The 18,846-nt window shown below is 43.7% G+C and overlaps 1 protein-coding gene across 5 annotated transcripts in view; it reads left to right on the forward strand.

The window, feature by feature from the left end:
* The window catches only part of Scgdelta (sarcoglycan delta), a 289,022-nt gene that overhangs the window by 177,348 nt on the left and 92,828 nt on the right, over positions 1-18,846 (forward strand). For 4 of the 5 annotated variants that reach the window (XM_003702191.3, XM_076537979.1, XM_012282804.2 and 1 more), the window contains one exon: positions 16,181-16,239. In XM_003702191.3, coding sequence (XP_003702239.3) covers positions 16,181-16,239 — 59 coding nt within the window. Of the gene's footprint in view, positions 1-10,235; positions 10,533-16,180; positions 16,240-18,846 lie in introns of those variants that run through there. The other variant, XM_012282805.2, reaches the window with a different exon arrangement.

Genomic DNA, 18,846 nt, shown 5'->3' on the forward strand with positions numbered 1-18,846 from the left:
GGGTGGCCGATCCCCAAACGGGAAATGAGAGTCGAGCAATGCCAGTCGTAAGGGAAATTATTCCGTACGCACGTCCCGTGCGTTCCGATGCGGAAAATTGACTCCTTTAAGATGCTGCCACCTCGGGCTTCGTTGTTTTAACGAGATTTCGTATCGGATATAACCTACTTCTTGGGAATACTGTATTTCGAATAATATTAGGTCGGGGATCTCGCAAGCTTGTAATTTGGAAATTTAATTATGTGGAAATTTGGAATTTTTGGGGGTTAATTTTGGGATTGGAAGATTTGGAAGGTTGGGGGTTAATTTTGGGATTTGAAGATTGGGGCATTTGGGAATTAATTTTGGGATTTGGAGATTTGGGAATTTGGGGATTGGTGGATTGGTGGATTGAAAATTTGAGGGTTCGGAAGTTGGAGGTTTGGAAATTTGGGGATTTGGGAATTTGAGAATTTAGGAATTTGAGAATTTGGGAATTTGGGAATTTGGGAATTTGGGAATTTGGGAATTTGGGAATTTGGGGACTTGGGAATGTGAGAACTTGGGGATTTAGGGATTTGGGAATGTGGGAAATTGATAATATCGTAATTTGGTAATTTGGGAATTAGATGATTTGGAAATTGGGGGGTTTAGAAGGTGGAGCGTGTAGAATTTGACGATTTGGAAATTGGGGGGTTTAGAAGGTGGAGCGTGGAGAATTTGACGATTTGGAAATTTGAGGGTTTAGAAGGTGGAGCGTGGAGAATTTGGGGATTTGGAAATTTAGGGGTTTAGAAGGTGGTGCGTGGAGAATTTGGGGATTTGGAAATTTGGGGATTTAGAAGGCAGAGCGTGGAGAATTTGACAATTTGGCAATTGGGGGGTTTAGAAGGTGGAGCGTGGAGAATTTGGGGATTTGGAAATTTGGGTGTTTAGAAGGTGGAGCGTGGAGAATCTGGAAATTTGGAAATTTGAGACTTGGAAATTTGGGAATGTGGAAATTTTGTAACATCATAATTTGAGAATTTCAAAATTTAAGCCTTCAGAAATTTCAAAGTTCAACGATATAGAAATTCAGGAATGTATAGATTCAGTTTGGGAAATTAGGAGCATTTATTAAATTCTCCACAGCACAAGGAATAAATTCCCCAGAAGTCCACACAATTTTCTATCACTTATGTCTCTTCCAAACACCGCAACTGTTCGAATCGTTAAAGGGTGGATGGACGATTCGCATCTCCAGTATTGGTCCCGCGAGGCTACTTTGCACTGAATTCACAATCAATTCACCTTCGCGAAGCATATCACAGCCGAGCACGTGTTGCTAGTACACTTGCCACATGCATCTCCAGAAGATACCTAGACCAGACCACAGTACCTTGAACCTTTCTATGTAAATTTGTAACCACTACAATTTAAAGCTTCCTATAACTAAAATTATTTCGATGAAGTCTCACCAAACGAATATAATAAATTTAGCGAATATAGTAAAAAATACTAAGTTTCTTATATTGTCTGATCACATCAAAACCTACATGAATATCTTCTACGATACAAACTGAGGACACCGCTATGACCCTTTAAGGCACTTAGCTTCGAAGAAACTTCCCTGAAGAAGAGGAAGTGCGTTAATGAAAGGCCTATCTTGATCATTTCTATTTTTATAACCTTATTTTCCTCATCAGAATGAAATTAACAACCCGTCAAATAACATCCACCCCCGAAAAATTAAAAAAATGTCGTCGCGATCGAGTTTCGATAATGGAAAGGCAAACTTCCCGTCCGCGGTAACGTGTCCATTTGCCAAGATCAACGTAGCTATCGATTCCTTTGTTGCCGACACGTAATGATCGAGATAACGCCGGTGATATCCGGCGAGCTCATAGCCTACTCGCGAGCAATACGAGCCCTCGTAGAACATGCTGCAGACGGGACCGGAGGAGATGGAGAACGAAGAGCAATCGAGGAGCGAGGAGGATGAGCGGGAGCCGAGCTACGAGCCTCATAATCAAGCCACGTCACAATGGTATTCCTCTAATACATTTGGGCGTTCCTCTGTATTGGAGACTTGTACCACTGAATGGGACTATCTGCGCGTCGTACACCGCAATATAGGACGCGTAATATCAATGTTGAGCCCTCAGCTGATTATTGCGCCCGCCAGCGCAAAGAGCGTTGGATTATACCCTTTAATGCGTGTGTACAGCGTCATCGTTCTTGCGATAAACATTGATGTTGGAAACACTGCTTTCTAGTGGTCTGTTGGATGTGTAGCTGATTCCTGGGAGGAAAAGTGGGAATTGGGAAGAGGTAGTTTCTGAGCCTTGCAATTTTATAAATCTTCAATTTCCACATCCTTAAATTTCTAATGCTTCATCTTCCAAATCATCGATTTCCAAACCTCCCAAAATTCCAAGCTACCAATCTCCAAATTCCCAAATTATGATATTATGAAATTCCCACGTTTCCAAATCCTCACATCCCCAAATTCCCACGCTCTCAAATCCTCAAACTCCCAAATCCCAAATCTCCCAAATTCCATATATCCCAAATCCCACATATCCCAAATTCCACATATCCCAAATCCCACATATTCCAAATCCCACATATTCCAAATCCCACACATCCCAAATTCCACATATCCCAAATCCCACACATCCCAAATTCCACATATCCCAAATCCCACATATCCTAAATCCCACATGCCCCAAATACCACACGTCCCAAATTCCACATATGCCAAATCCCACATATGCCAAATCCCACATACCCCAAATCCCACATATCCCAAATTCCACATATCCCAAATCCCACATGTCCCAAATTCCACATATGCCAAATCCCACATATGCCAAATCCCACATATGCCAAATCCCACATACCCCAAATCCCACATATCCCAAATTCCACATATCCCAAATCCCACACGTCCCAAATCCCACATGTCCCAAATCCCACACGTCCCAAATCCCACATATCCCAAATCCCACATATCCCAAATCCTACACATCCCCAAATCCTCACATCCTCAAATTCCCACATTCTCAAATTCTCAAGTCCCCAAACTCTCAAATCCCCAAATTCCCACATGCCCAAATCCGCAAATCCCCAAATTTCCAAGCTTCCAATTTCCGAATCCCCAAATCCCCACCCTCCAACTTCCATACCCCAAATTTCCAAACCACCAATCTCCAAATGCCTCACCCCCTAAATCTCCGGAACCCCGAATCGCCAAATTCCCAAATTCTCAACCTCCAAATCTCCGAAACTCCGAATCCCCAAATTCCCAAAATTCCCAACCTTCCAAACCCCAATCCGCACACATTCCGCGAATGTCCACGCAAAAAAGTAATCGTACAAATCACCGTTCGCTAAATGACCAAGAACGAAAGTTCTATTTTATTTTGAAATTCATGAACGTGGGTGCAGCAACGGCGTCATTCGGAATTTCAAATTTACGACGAGCATAATGTACAAAATTGCTCGGGACACACGGTGATTTCGAATGGTTGTCGCGGCCATTTCGAGCTTATACGCGGAGAATGAATTTTAGAGTAGCATACAGGGGATAGATATACTGCCAGCACGTATAATGGATAGCGTACGTGTAACACTACCGCGGTGAATCATCGATCATTGCCTTTTAATGGCTCAACCTATGCGCTACTTAAAAGGGATCGTGACACTCTATAGGGGATACGTCTAAGATAAATCGTCGTCACTGCCGGCTTAGAGTCAGGTGCGCTTTAGCCCGTTTCAGCGCCGAGAATTTCTGAGAAGCTGTATTATAGTTCTATGAACAAGCTTTACAAATATCTCGCCCCTTTGCCTGCTACATAAATTCATATGCATTCAAATTTGTCTCTGTACTTTTCTACGAATTCACCCTTGTTTTGAGTTCTTACTGTAACAGGAATTATTTGCAATGCTCTTTAAACTGTTGGTAAACTGGACATTGTGTAAAATCTGCTGTGACAAAATATGTGAACTAAATAACACTTTGCAGGAACCTTAAGTACTTTGTTGAAACAACTCATTCGGTTTAGCATAATATAAAATATATTTCAACTATGTTATATGATATGTACTCAGCAGGACAGACAATTGTAAAAATGATAAAGTTGTCCAACTGAGAGGTTTTAAAATTATAATACCTTCAAGTGCAAAGGGTTTAATGAACAGTATACAATGTACCATCAGTGACAGTACTATAGAGTTTGCTGTCGAACTATTAATACCTTGAATGTTACTTCAAACAATTATAGTATAGAGTGTTCAAAGTATAATTAAAAATTATCATTCTTAATAACAAGCCTCGGATATGTACTTCAAGTGCAACACGATACAAGGAACACGCTACACGAGCACCGTACACCACAAAGCAATTAATCAAAAGCGCAAATATCCATTTCGTGATGCAAAGCATTAAGAGCCCCCGGTCAAAACATCGTTGTTATTTAAGTTGAAACAGTATCAGAAATTCCAGAGTGGCAGGTTCAAAGTCGCAGCGAAGTGTATCCTGGAAGCGAGCCGTTAATACTTAAACGATCGACGAAGAGGTCGAACCCAGATCAAACACACTTAGAAGTTACTTTGGTCGTTGGCCGGAAGGGAAAAAGTCGGCTTTCTCGGTGAGCTAGGGGCGAGTCATATCCTCGGTCGTATCTCGTTGAAGGGGATGAGTTCAAAGATCGCAGCCGGTGGAACAGGAAAACACTTAGGAACGTGCGACGAAGATCGAAACAAAGTGAAAGGATGCCGAGTGTCGAGAGAGTGGAGGACTGTTAGGGGTCGTTGCGAAAAGGGACAAAGGGGTAGATGGGCAGACAGAGAGGAAGATCTTTGCTAGTAGATAGCGACGGGTGGCGAGCAAACGAATTTCGTGAAGTTTGGACAAGACTTTAACCGTTTAGCGACGGCGTGTACGGGGGTGGTTTGAACCCCGGCTGAAAGTGACTGGCGTTAGACGCGGAGCGTTATCCGATGGTGGTGAACCGAGCGGGCGTAAAAGTGTTGACCGAGACCGACTGCTTTTAACCCGCTGCCGCGTGCACGAGAGACCTCTTCGAACCGGGTAAATACCTGGTGCTCGTTAACAGAACCGCGTGCACCGCGTTGCATTCCACTTATGACATGGCGGGATTAGCGCGCCAGCATGGCTGCCTGCAAGCCGATCTCGTCAAAGTTCTTTGTGGAACGCTTTACACGCGTCACGGAACCGCTAGGCTGAGGGTCTGCGTTGACGAGGGCAATTCGAGCGTTTACGCCGCTAGAAAATCTCGACCCCTCGGCCCGAGTTATCGTTTCCCGACACCGCCGCTGCTCTCTTACGGTATTCGTTCGAAATTAATTAGGAACGCGTAGGTAAATTCACCTCGCTGCTTCTTCCGTGCCCCGGAGGGAACATACGTTTCTCTCTCCACGGAGACTCGCGAAAGTCGTTCGAACCAGCCGGGTCGGACTTTCGCGAGGGCTAAACGACGCCAAGAGGGACTGTTTGAACCTAACGAGTGGAGCTGCTGCCACGGGAACGACAAGGACGGAAATTGCGCGAGAACCCGCGTCGGACCGACACCGACGTTGTTGGCGAAGAGGAAGAGGAGTCACGAAGCGGCTATAAATACGCTGCGCCACCTGCACCTAACGTCCACCTACGTACAGACCAGACAGAACCATCGTGCCACGTTGTTAGGCCGCTACCTTTGCTGGAATTAATGCGAGAAACTATTTTTCTTACTATTCAAGAGCATAAACGAGGAACAAAGTGGATAATGTCTCAGGCTTTTGTCCTTTTATCGGGGTGCTGTGAAGAGTAGACAATCCTCAATGATCGACAATGTAGGGATTGCTGTACGTGTGTTGATTTCAGTAATTTAGGTTATATGTTTAAAAATGTAGAAACCTAGAAATTAAACTCACAAGACATTTTCTCGATTACTTATCCTTTTGCTAAAAACATCTGAAGCATTGAATGTATAAGAGCTTATTTTGTTCATGTGAAAATTTGGCGGGCTAACAACGTGACATCTTTCTCGTCAATGTCGACTGCATTAAAGTCACCCTTTTGCTAAAAACATCTGAGGCATCATAAGAGCTTATTTTATACATGTAAAAATTTGGCGAGCTCAGAACGTGACATCTGTCTCATAAATGTGAGCTTCTTCAAACTCACCCTTTTGCTAAAAACATCATCTAAAGCGATTTGCTAAAAACATCATCTATATTATATTACTTTGTTCACGTAAAAATTTGGCGGTCCAGCAAGTACACAACGATTCACAGCACTGCCCTTGACTCGGTTTCAAACCGTCTCCAGACTTTAAATCCGGCGATTACCGGCTGCTTAACAGGTACCGTCTATTCGAGAGGATTTGACACGATAGCAAAACGAAGCATCATTTTATTCATTCGCGAAGTGTGCGCAGAGAGAATTGCAAGGCGGATATCGCCAGGGGTATAAAGTTACTCGATCCTGTGCGCCGCGGTACACGCGATATCGTCTGGCTTTGGTTGAAAAGGATACCGTGGAAAAAAAGAGAAAAAGAGGAACCGGGAGCGAGATAGGGAGAAACGAAATAAAAAAAGACAGGGTTTGATATTCATTGTGCAATGATATTAAAAGCAACGAGTTCGCGCGCGAACGGTTGCCGGGTTGATAAAAAAAAAAAAGAAAAAATGGAAGGGTGACAGGGACACAAGCTAGCACTCCCTTTTTCGCGCGTTGCCTTTTAAATCCGACACCCTTGAGCGCAGATTTTAAGCAAACAAATACCTATCGAATGTATCACGGGCGAACGGTCTAGAACGAAAAGCAAAGAAAAGGGAGGAAAAAAAACCATAAAGTGTTTGCGCACACAGGGGAAAAAGGGAATGTAGGGTGAGAGGAGGGTGGAACGGGAGGTGGGAGTGACTTGGTACGCGGTACAAGGGCAGTTTACTACGAGCGTGTTAATTAAACAAAAAGCCACCCCGTATACCAAGCTAATTAGAGTGGCTCTCTTAACAGCGGCAGCGCGTTCCGCGCTTCAAAAATATTTTCCTGCATCCTCCGCGCGAGACCAACTTTCCCTTCTTCCCGTCCGCGTACCGTTGGATTTCCCTCGCACTTTTTGCCGCCTCTCTCTCTCGTCTCTTTATCGCGATTTTTTTCCCGACCATCTTTCTTCATTCGCCAGGGCATACCGTCGTACGAACATTCGGAATTTCGTCGTTCGCAAAAGCGAACGTCTCGCGGCGTTAATTCTCTTAATATTTCTACCAAAAACTTATTCAATTAATTGAAGGAATTTCTAGGCTTTAATAAACAAGGTTGTATTAAAGGATAAGCTAGGATATTTCAACAGAAAAAACTTCCTTTTTAATTAAATCGAAATACCAGTAAAATCAAAATACTATTTTCCGTGAAAACATAATTTATCCCCGAATCTCCCAGAGAAGAGAGCGGTTTGTCATTGGGGAATGCGGTTCGATCCAACGTCGTTCTGAAAATTCAAATCAGATCCAACCGGAGTTCGAATATTAATCGAACACGGGTCTCGGTCTCGTCGGGGCCGAAAATCGCGATCTCGTTACTCGCGCGACACGCAAAGCGAGAGGATTAAACGAGTCGCGAGCCGTGTGCCACGTTTTATTCGATTCCAACGGGTCCGGTCTCACGCAGTGGCAGATTTAGGGCGAAAATGGACCAACCGCGATTAGGATTCGCTAACGCAACCGCAAACAAACACTGCGGTCGAAGCGATGCGGAGTACAGGGACAGAGAGAGACGGAAACAAAGAGACAGGAACAGAAACGGATAAACGAAGAGAGAACACGAGTGTGGCATAGTAACGGACAGTAGAGAAGCGAAAGGGTGAAGGGAACGATAGAGAGAGTTGAATCGAGAGAGAAACATCTGCGATCGGATTAGCGGTGAACAGTGGCGACACTTCCGGGTGATTAGGCTGATTCCGCATCCACTCTAAGCCCACGCTTACAACGTTACTGTTCGATGCACTACCAAATCTCCGTTCCTATTCAACTTGCTGTTTCTGTTTGCTGTCTGATCATCTTCTTACAATTTTCTGTTATCGTCTTTATAAAGGATTTTATAGGGGATTATTGTTGGATTAGCAATTTTACACTTTGCGATGAGTAATAGAGTGATAGTGATGCATTGTTGGAGTTCTACGCTAAATGTACTACTCTGCGTACATTTCCAGCCAGGGTAATTCCACGCGCCATAGTTCCACGCGTCATAATTCCACGCACCGTAATTCCACGCGTTGTAGTTTCCACGCACCGTAGTTCCACGCGTCATAGTTTCACGCGTCGTAATTCTACGCGCCGTAGTCTGCACGCACCGTAATTCCACGCGCCGTAATTTCCACGCATCGTACTTTTACGCGCCGTAATTCCACACGTCGTAGTCTCCACGCACTGTAGTTCCACGCGCCATAGTTCCACGCGTCGTAATTCCACGCGCCCTAAACTCCACGCATCGTAGTTCCACGCGCCGTAATCTCCACGCGTTGTAATTCCACGCGTCGTAGTCTCCACGCGCCGTAATCTCTACGCACCGTAATTCCACGCGTCGTAATCTCCACGCACCGGAATTCCACGCGCCGTAATCTCCACACGCCTTAATTCCACACGTCGTAGTCTCCACGCACCGTAGTTCCACGCGCCATAGTTCCACGCGTTGTAATTCCACGCGTCATAATCTCTACGCACCGTAATTTCACGCGCCATAATCTCCACACGCCGTAATTCCATGCGTCGTAGTCTCCACGCACCATAGTTCCACGCGCCATAGTTCCACATGTTATAATTCCACGCACCGTAATTCCACCCGCCGTAATCTCCACGCGCCATAGTTCGACGCACCATAATTCCACGCGCTGTTATTCTCCGTGCCGTAGTGCTACGTGCCGCAGTAAACGCATCCTAATTCCGCGCACCCTAATTCCACGCGCCATAGTTTCACATGCCGCAATTCCACGCGCCGTAAATTCATTCATAGTATCGATACGTGTCATATTCCTACGTGTAATACCTCCACGCACCGCAATTCTACTAATAGTACCACCCGTGCCATAACTCTACGTTCAGTAATTCTACACGCCATTGTCCCACGCATCGTATATCTACGCTTCGTGCTTCTCTGCGTAGTATTTTCAGGCGGCGTAGATCTACACATGGTACCTCCACGCGTCTCGCTTCCTCGCACCGTATTTCTACATGCCATAATGTCACACGTCGTATTTCCACACATGTTATTTCTATTCCCCGCATTCCTGCATGTCCAAACGTTCTACCACAGACTTCCCAAAGACTTCGAATTGAGATTTCCTTTTATTCACTCAAATATTGTCACCTTTAATATCGTGCAAAATTGATGTCTTTAGAAAGTAATGAATTTTGTCAGAGATCTGTGATATTCTTTAAACATTCATACAAAGTGACCGGTAAATTGGTACAGAGACAGCATGACGTCGAGGCAAATTGAATTTTCTCTTCGTGGGGGGTTTTTAGCATCGGACAATCGTCTTTCTGGAGAGAAGACACCGATGCATTCCGAGCGAAAATAGCCACGGAAATATGCAAAACGAGGAAGATAGCTTGGAGCTGTTTCTAGCGTGCGAAGCATACAGTCTGCTTTCTAGATCTCGTCATCTGACGTTTTCTCTTTATTCTTATTAGCGAGCTGTGTGCTGTGAGATGGAGCCGTGAGATGGCTTAGGATGACTTGGACAAACATGTCGGCGAATATGAACGGACAACTGCAATATCGTCGATTCTCACCTTCTTGTGCAAATACATTTTAAACATTATTCGTCATCTCGTAAATTCAATGATAAACAAAATATCCTTTTACATTATTTACTATCTCTGAATATTTCAGAAATTGTCAAAATTCAACATCTCCATTTTATCAACGTAACAATGTTTAGTAACAAATTTTGATAAATGGTATTGTTTACTTCTGAATGTTCGAACATGAGAACTCTCGAGAGGTACATACCAACAGGATTAAAGGATTAAACATATGTGGGTTAAATGTGTGAGTTCATTAGACTGCAACAAAATAAATCTGCCAGAACTAAATTCATTCGTTATCGAAATTTTCGAAATGCGACAGTGATGAAGTAGTATGGTCCAGACAAATTTGAACGCTTTTGTCGCGCAGGGTATTTTGGTGCACAGTGTATCGGTTCCCTATGTCCTCCTTCTTCGTCAACTGGATCCACGCCTACACATCGACTGGCGTGTTCTTCCTCATTCCCTCGCCGGGCGTCCGCTCAGACGGCCAAGATAAACCCTGCGATATCGTGTTGCCCGCTCGCAACAAAACGTGACTCACTTGAACCGCGATTGTGACCCAGAATCGACCTCGAATCAAAGGAGAACCGTCAGTCGAGCGAAAACGGTGAAAGTGTCCCATTATCCGTGGGAAAAGTGCACGGTGAGAGGAGCACGTGCAGTTGAAAAAAAAAACGGAAAATGAAGAGGTGGCTATGAAGCGATGCGGTGACTTCGAGCTGCAGGATGAAAGTTAGCGAGCGGATTACGAGGTAAATGTTTGCGCTGGAGCTGGCGCGGTGAGCCGCGAGAACGGGATAATAGGCGGAAATCGACACGAGGGAATTGTGAACGCGAACAGCAGAGGACGAGCTGTTCGAAGGGGTGACGTTTCCTGTTTTCTTTCCTACGATAACTCGCGAGCGAAACGAGGAGGCTTCCGATGTTCTCCTGTGCATCTGTAAATTAGCGAAAGATTGAAGCGCAACAATGAATGAGGCGCGAGTAGTGTTGGCGCATAATTCTTTTGTAATATTGGCTATTATTCAATTTATGTGCACTGTTGTTTCATGCGTTGTAGTCTCACACGCCGTAATTCCATGCGATGTAGTTCCACGCGTTGTAACTCCACGCGGCTCAGTTTCAAGCGTCGTAATTTTACGCGTCGTAGTTCCAAGCGTTGTAATTCCACGCGCCGTAGTTCCATGTGCCATAGTTCCACGCATCGTAGTTCCACGCGCTGTATTCTCACGCGCCATAGTTCCACGCGCCGTAGTTCCACGCACCGTAATTCTATGCGTTGTAATTCAGCGCACCCCACCCTCCTACACACCGTAGTTCCATGCGCTGTAATTCCATGTGCCATACTTCCACGCGTCCCAATCCCACGCGCCGTACTCTCCTGCGCGTCATAGTCGTACGCGTTGTAATTCCACACGCGCCATAGTTCTACGCGCCATAGTTCCAAGCGTCGTAATTTTACGCGTCGTAGTTCCAAGCGTCGTAATTCCACGCGCCGTGGTTCCACGCGCCGTAGATCCATATATCATAGCTCCACGCATCGTAGTTCCACGCGCCGTAGTTCCACGCACCGTAATTCTATGCGTTGTAATTCAGCGCGCCCCACCCTCCTACGCACCGTAGTTCCACGCGCTGTAATTCCACGTGCCATACTTCCACGCGTTCCAATCCCACGCGCTGTACTCTCCCACGCGTTATAGTCCTACGCGTTATAATTCCATGCGCCGTACTCTCACGTGCCATAGTTCCACGCGCCGTAATCTCCACGCGCCATAATCGCCACGTGCCATAGTTCCACGCGCCTTAGTTCTACGCGTCGTTATTCCACGCAACGTAGTTCTATGCGCCGTTATTCCACGCGCCGTAATCTCCACGCGCCGTAATTCCACCCGTTGTAATTCCACGGGTCATAGCACTACGCAATACAATCCCATGCGCCGTACTTTCTTTCGCACCATAGTTCTTCGCGTTGCAATTCCACGCATCCGTAACTTCACGCGCCGTACTCTCACGCATCCATAACTTCACGTGCTCTAATTTCACGAGCTATAATTTCTTGCTCCGTACTTTCTCACGCTATACTTTCACACATCACCGTTCTATAATTTTATAGAATTATAATTAGACGCCTATATACCGTCCGTCATACTCTGACGCGTTAAAAAATCACGCCTCATAGTTGTATCTCTACACCGACCGTCTTCAAGCGTGATATCTCCACGCGGCATATTTTCCCGTCATGTCTCAACGCCCCATGTTTTCACGCATCGTAAATAGCAACAACAGCCGCGACACAACTGCCGCCGTGAGTAATCCTTTAATAATAACCACGGCCGCTATTCAATTTCAAACTATTGAAACAATTATTATCATCCGCGATGCGAGCGTGAGCCGATAGCGGAGTGGTCGAGCCACGGGCCATCATTGTCCCCGCGAGCGCGGATATTTCCATAACGATTAATACAGCCGCCGTTAAGGGTCGTTATCGTTGTTACCGCGATTCAGAAAGCGTGTAGTCGATTCGATTTCTACAGGTGCTTTGATCACCGGAAAAAGGCAATATCGTAATTGAAAAGGAGCGGTTACGGTGATAATGAGAAAATAGATACGTTAGTAGCTGGAGAGTGCGCAAAGAAAAACACGTTTAAATTTATCAGAAAGAGAACTGTGTTACAGAGCTGGATGCGGGTTGATCACTTATCTTGATTACTTTTGTAGTATAAGTAGTTACACAGCCGTGGTAATTCGTTTGTTTCATTTTTGTTCACGTTTACTGGAGAATCAGATAATTAAAATAAAACATTTTGCTACTGAACTTTTTTGCTGTTTATCGAGGATGTAGTGCTTGAAGAAACGTTACACTTTTTTTTGTAAAATGTTTGTACAATTTTTTTCTGTGTAAACTTTTAATTTGATCACTTGTATTTGATACTTGTATTTAAACTGTGAGGTCAAAGTATCATGGTGATCAATTTGTGATGGATTCATATACATGTGTATCATGTACGTCATACTCATATATGTATGTATGTATATCATATGTATGTGTATTCTTATTGAATATATGAAATCTACATATATGTATATATTCTTGTATAAGTAGCCACTTAATCTGAAGTTCGAAACCAGCTCCTTTAAACCAAATACCTAGTAAAATACTTATATCAAATGATAGTTGATAATATTTACAACAAAGAGCACTTGATGACAGCTATAATAACTACTGTTCACACATCATAATCTATTAACCTACAAGTGTGATTAAAAAATTGATTGACATTTCGCTGCAAGTACCACAATGAATTAGATCTTCCCAGCTGCATAAGGCATTATTTTCGCTAAAATAAAAAACTGTGCAAAGACAGTATTCATAGCACGATAATCATACCATGTATCGCTAACATAAATCCGAAACGAGTGGGAACAAAGATGTAGTAGAGAAAGGGCACGATCGTTGAACTAATCGTTTCCAAGATAATTATATCATTTCGCTAATAACTATCGCCACGGTGCAGTCGTCCCCGTCGATCGGGGATATAATTGCATCGTCGATAACCCGGTCTATTCCGCTTGTTTGCTCGTCGTGCAACGCGAACGAGCGGAATCGCCTCTAACGAAGAAATTTACGACGCGAGAGTCGCCCGATGGAAACGTGTATCAGGCTGGACCCGCGAACCCACCGTTCCCTTGACGTTTGTTTTTTCCTTCCTCTTCTCCTTTTTCCGCGTCCCTCTAATCGACATAAATTCTCGTTACTTTGCCAGCAGCGTGCCAGTGATATATCGCCGCTCAGCTTTTCTCCGGCTTTCGTTTCCGCGGCTGTTTCGAACGCCCGGCCAACGGGTCGCTTTAGGTGACGTTAACTATGAACTCGATATTCGCGGAATATTGCTATGGAAATGCGAGTTCGGCTGACAGAACGGGGGTGAGGAACTTATATCGTCGGTCTTCTTTAGCGGCTTTATGGCCGTTCGCGACTTCGCGAAACGATTTATCGCACGATTTCCGGTGGCATGGCTTTTGTACAGAGAAATAAGTATCGTTTCGTTCAACCTTATTTCGCGTGGTTATCGTTCTGTATGTTTGACAGAGTTAAATTTATATGAGGAAAATTTTAACAATTTGCGAATCCACGCGCCGTATTCTCACGCGTCGTAATTCCATGCGTGGTAATTCTACGCGCCATAATTCCACGCGTGGTAAGTCCACGCGCTGTAATTCCACGCGTGGTAATTCTACGCACCGTAATTCCACGCATGGTAATTCTACGCGCCGTAATTCCACGCGTGGTAATTCTACGCGCCGTAATTCCACGCGTGGTAATTCTACACGCCGTAATTCCACGCGTGATAATTCTACGTGCCGTAGTCCCACGCGCCGTAATTCCATGCGTGGTAATTCTACGCACCGTAATTCCACGCGTGGTAATCCTACGCGTCGTAATTCCACGCGCGGTAATTCTACGCGCCGTAATTCCACGCGTGGTAATTCTACGCGTCCTAGTCCCACGCGCCGTAATTCCACGCGTGGTAATTCTACGCGCCGTAATTCCACGCGTGGTAATCCTACGCGTCCTAATTCCACGCATGGTAATTCTACGCGCCGTAATTCCACGCGTGGTAATTCTACGCGCCGTAATTCCACGCGTGGTAATTCTACGCACCGTAATTCCACGCATGGTAATTCTACGCGCAGTAATTCCACGCGTGGTAATTCTACGCGCCGTAATTCCACGCGTGGTAATTCTACGCGTCCTAGTCCCACGCGCCGTAATTCCACGCGTGGTAATTCTACGCGCCGTAATTCCGCGCGTGGTAATCCTACGCGTCGTAATTCCACGCGTGGTAATCCTACGCGTCGTAATTCCACGCGTGGTAATCCTACGCGTCGTAATTCCACGCGCGGTAATTCTACGCACCGTAATTCCACGCATGGTAATTCTACGCGCCGTAATTCCACGCGTGGTAATTCTACGCGTTCTAGTCCCACGCGCCGTAATTCCATGCGTGGTAATTCTACGCGTCGTAACTCCACGCACCGTACTTCCACGCGCCAAAGTACCACGTGTAGTACGTCTACGCGCCATAGTACTACGCGTGCTACCTCTACGCGCCATAGTTCCACGCGCCGTAATTCCACGCGCCGTAATACCACGCAAGGTACCTCTAAGCGCCACAGTTTCGCGCGCCATAATTCCGCGCGCCGTAGTTTCGCACGTCATAACTCCACACATCATCCTTTCCATGCGTAGTAATTTTACGCGCCATAGAAACTATTTTTTCTATCTACACTATTTTATTTCTTTTTTTTTTGGTTGACCTAACCATTTGCACTCGAAGTTATATCCGTTGTTACCACATAAATCCACAACCTACCAACTAAAGATTTTCGCGAATTTTTTCAAAAGTTTTTCTCTGTCTCTCTATTTTATTTTGTGATTGCCACGGTTGGCTGCTTCTATTTGTTCGATTGTGCTGCACTGTAGATTTAGTTAAAAGAATTAAACCGAGATTCAGTCATTTTTAACTCGCAGCAGAATATAACACATTCAAAAATAAAAAAAGTGCAAATAGAACTTAGTAAGCTCATTTCTCTAATGAAACGTGTATTGAAAAGTGTCTAAAATGCTACATTTTAAAATAAGAAACTTGTGAATCAGTCATTTGTCCGGTTTTAAAATTTCGGTTTAAGTTTGATATTTTTAGTGTCTGAATCATTAGTGAGTAAGTGTCACAGGTTACTCAAAAACAGTGTCCACAAAAATTCTGTCTAGACAGAATTATAAAGTCATTGTATTTTAAATGATTTTTGTAATATCTCTTTATATAAATTTCAGCAAAAAATCGATACTCTTAAGAAAAGATATGAATGATTGATATACTTCCGGTGATAAAACGAGTTTAATTAGAAACATCTTAATGCAATCAGCGGGTCTTTTTATACTTTAACGATATTTTAAAAGAATTGAGATTTCGTTGCTCGGACAAAAATCGTATGAATCGGTTTTCTGTCAAGTATTTTTCCGTATAAAGTTAACCTTTCTCACGATAGTTATTTCTGACGGCTGAGAAGAATATGAAATACAAGATTAACAATGGCAAAGTTATTTCTTATTCAAACGTTTTACATTCAGTACACTTTTACCGGTTTATATTTCATGAGACTTGACAATGACACCAGGTAAAAATATGACCCAAAGTGCTTTCTAATAATAAGTAATTAATAAGATCGTAGAATATTCTAAATACAGTCGCCATATTCCCTGAAGGAATATAGGTTAGGTCAGCTCGAAATGTATTTTTACATCTTTGTTCTTTCGCATCGATGCGATCGTCGATATCTATCAATCGAGCTGTCAGATAACGAAACAATTCCTGACCAGTGGTTTTCTGCTTTTCAGACCGGGAACAGTTACAAATCGCCCGAGGAGTCGCCGCATTCGGAGCACAGCAGATTGAGGTGAGTGCCAGCCTTTTGCTCCGTTACTCTTGGCAGTTTAATTGCGTTTCCTCTCAAACCGTGGCTCGTGTAAACCGAAAACGCGTTGAATTTTCTCGTGAAATATTAGCAATGTCTCACTTTCGCGGTAATTCGCGAGAAATATACGTCAACGCGTTCCAATCGTGAATCAACTTGTTCGAGGCAATTACCTAGTCAACCAGATCTGTTAATCCAAGTCTTACGTACGCCATTTCTTTTCGAAACAATGTAATTTCGAACGAGGAGCTTCCATTTTTCCGAACGGAAAAAATCACCGAAACGCGAATTCTTGGTGAATCGATTGACGGATTTGATTTAGCTTCGATATCGAGAATCGAAGATATTAATATTCATTAAGTGGATTCGAGGGAATCAAAGATCGCCTGAAATTCGCTCGTAAATCTCGCTTTCGTTATAAAGATAGATTCCGTAGATTACTCGGACAGTTTGATTAATTAAAGGAATCACGAAATGATCTGTACGTGTCTCATATTTGTAAGAGCTTTCATTGACGGAATTTATCTCCGATTTTCTTTTTCAATATCGAAGACAAAACAAGGGAAAAGAGCGGGCAATAAACGTACGGGGTAAAAAGATGAGGCGTTATTCAAAATTGAAGTCGAAGCGCGGTGTCCCATAAAAATGAGAGGCGGGAAAAAATATCGTCGCTTTCGCATTTCGCGCGAATAGCGAGAAAGGATTTGGCCGGAGTAAGGAAATTTCATCCGCTGTACGTTCAATATCGGTTCTTGCTGATGGCCGAGTATATTCGCGTCTCGTAATCGTGGTAACCGTTCTCGAGGCCATTTTCAAAATACACTACTAGCTCTACCATTTTGCAATATCCAGTCCTCCATTTTAAATCGATGTTTGAACTGCAAAAATGCTTGAGTACTGTGGTAAGACTTGGAACTCGTTTTATTGAGATGTTTCGGATTGAGAATCATACCCTTTTGTTGCATTTTAATCCCTCGAGTACTTCAAGGCTGTGCTTTGGTTGCAATAAAATTATTTGTAGATGGTTGAGGGATGGTATTTTACGCGATGTACGGCTTATGGAGCGTAACGGTTAGATTATGTAGGTTAGGTTATATTCTAGGTTATGTTGCGTACAACCTACTCTAGGTTATGTATCTTTATATGAACTATCTTCAGAAGTTAGAAATGTGTTACGTTTCAGGTACCTCACGTGATGTATCAGGTGATAGGTGTGGCGCTTATGAACATAACTTAGATTACTATTATACTATTCTAGGTTATGTTGTGTATAACCTACTCTAGGTTATGTATCTTTATATGAACTATCTTCAGAAGTTAGAAATGTGTTACGTTTCAGGTACCTCACGTGATGTATCAGGTGATAGGTGTGGCGCTTATGAACATAACTTAGATTACTATTATACTATTCTAGGTTATGTTATGTATAACCTACTCTAGGTTATGTATCTTTATATGAACTATCTTCAGAAATGTGTTAAGCTTCAGGTACCTCACGTATCTACATATTGTCATCAGGTGATAGGTGTTTCACATGTAGTATCACGAGTTAGGTATTGCACATCATACGTTAAATATTCAACACGATATCGCATCCACTATCTAACATACATTCATGCGTTAAATACCCCACACATCACCATATACACACTGAATATTTCACGCGTTCCATATCTCATATATCATATGTGTATTCCCACATGTTAGATATTTCACGCGTTGTATCACACATTATATCCTCCACGTATCAATACGCTATGCCTCGCAAAGAATACGTTAGATATCTCACAGTATGTGATCCTAGTCACATGTGAAATCACACATGTGAAATCACACATGTGTGATTAGATCACCGTTAGATATCCCACAAATAACCCAGGTATATCAAAGAGTACGTTGGATATCTCGCGTACAGTATTATACATAAAATCAGCGTATGACGTGTTAAATATTCCACGCGTAGCATCGTGCGTTACATCTACGTGATAAATATTCCATGCGTAATATCACCGCGTGTAATATCACCATACATTAAATCGCTAAGCGTTATTGCGCACGCAGTAGCGCCACGCATTAATTATAGCAATGGTGTATCCGAAGTACAGAGCTGCCAGGTAGCCTTACTAACGAGTTTGTTCGAAGGTACGAAACGTTCATTCGTTTTCTCCGATGGCATGAAAAATTCTACGTTGCGGGTCGAAGAAGCGTCAAAAGAGAAAACGCGAGAGAGAAAGAATCGCACGTAACATTCTTTTTTTTTCATCCGTCCATTTATCACACGGACGAGGACGTTGCGGAGGAGGGGTTAGTCGACGATGTTTTACCCCCGTGGCTGATGCCCGTTCAACCCTCCGTGCTCCTCGAATTCGAACGTGATCCTTTACTGTCGCGACTCGTTGCTTTTCAACGATTCTTTCAAAGATTGAGCTCTAAATAATACTAAACGGCATTTTATCGACAGTGCCGTTTCGAACGTTATAATAACTAGCGTTCCGATGGATTTAAAATCGCGATAAGCGCTGTACCTATAGATACCGAAATAAGTTCCCGGCTTGATAAGGGTAGCCAGGATACTGGGAAAATTCTGAT

This window comes from Megachile rotundata, chromosome 12 (assembly GCF_050947335.1).
Source record: "Megachile rotundata isolate GNS110a chromosome 12, iyMegRotu1, whole genome shotgun sequence".
In the NCBI taxonomy this organism is placed as follows: Eukaryota; Metazoa; Arthropoda; class Insecta; order Hymenoptera; family Megachilidae; genus Megachile; species Megachile rotundata.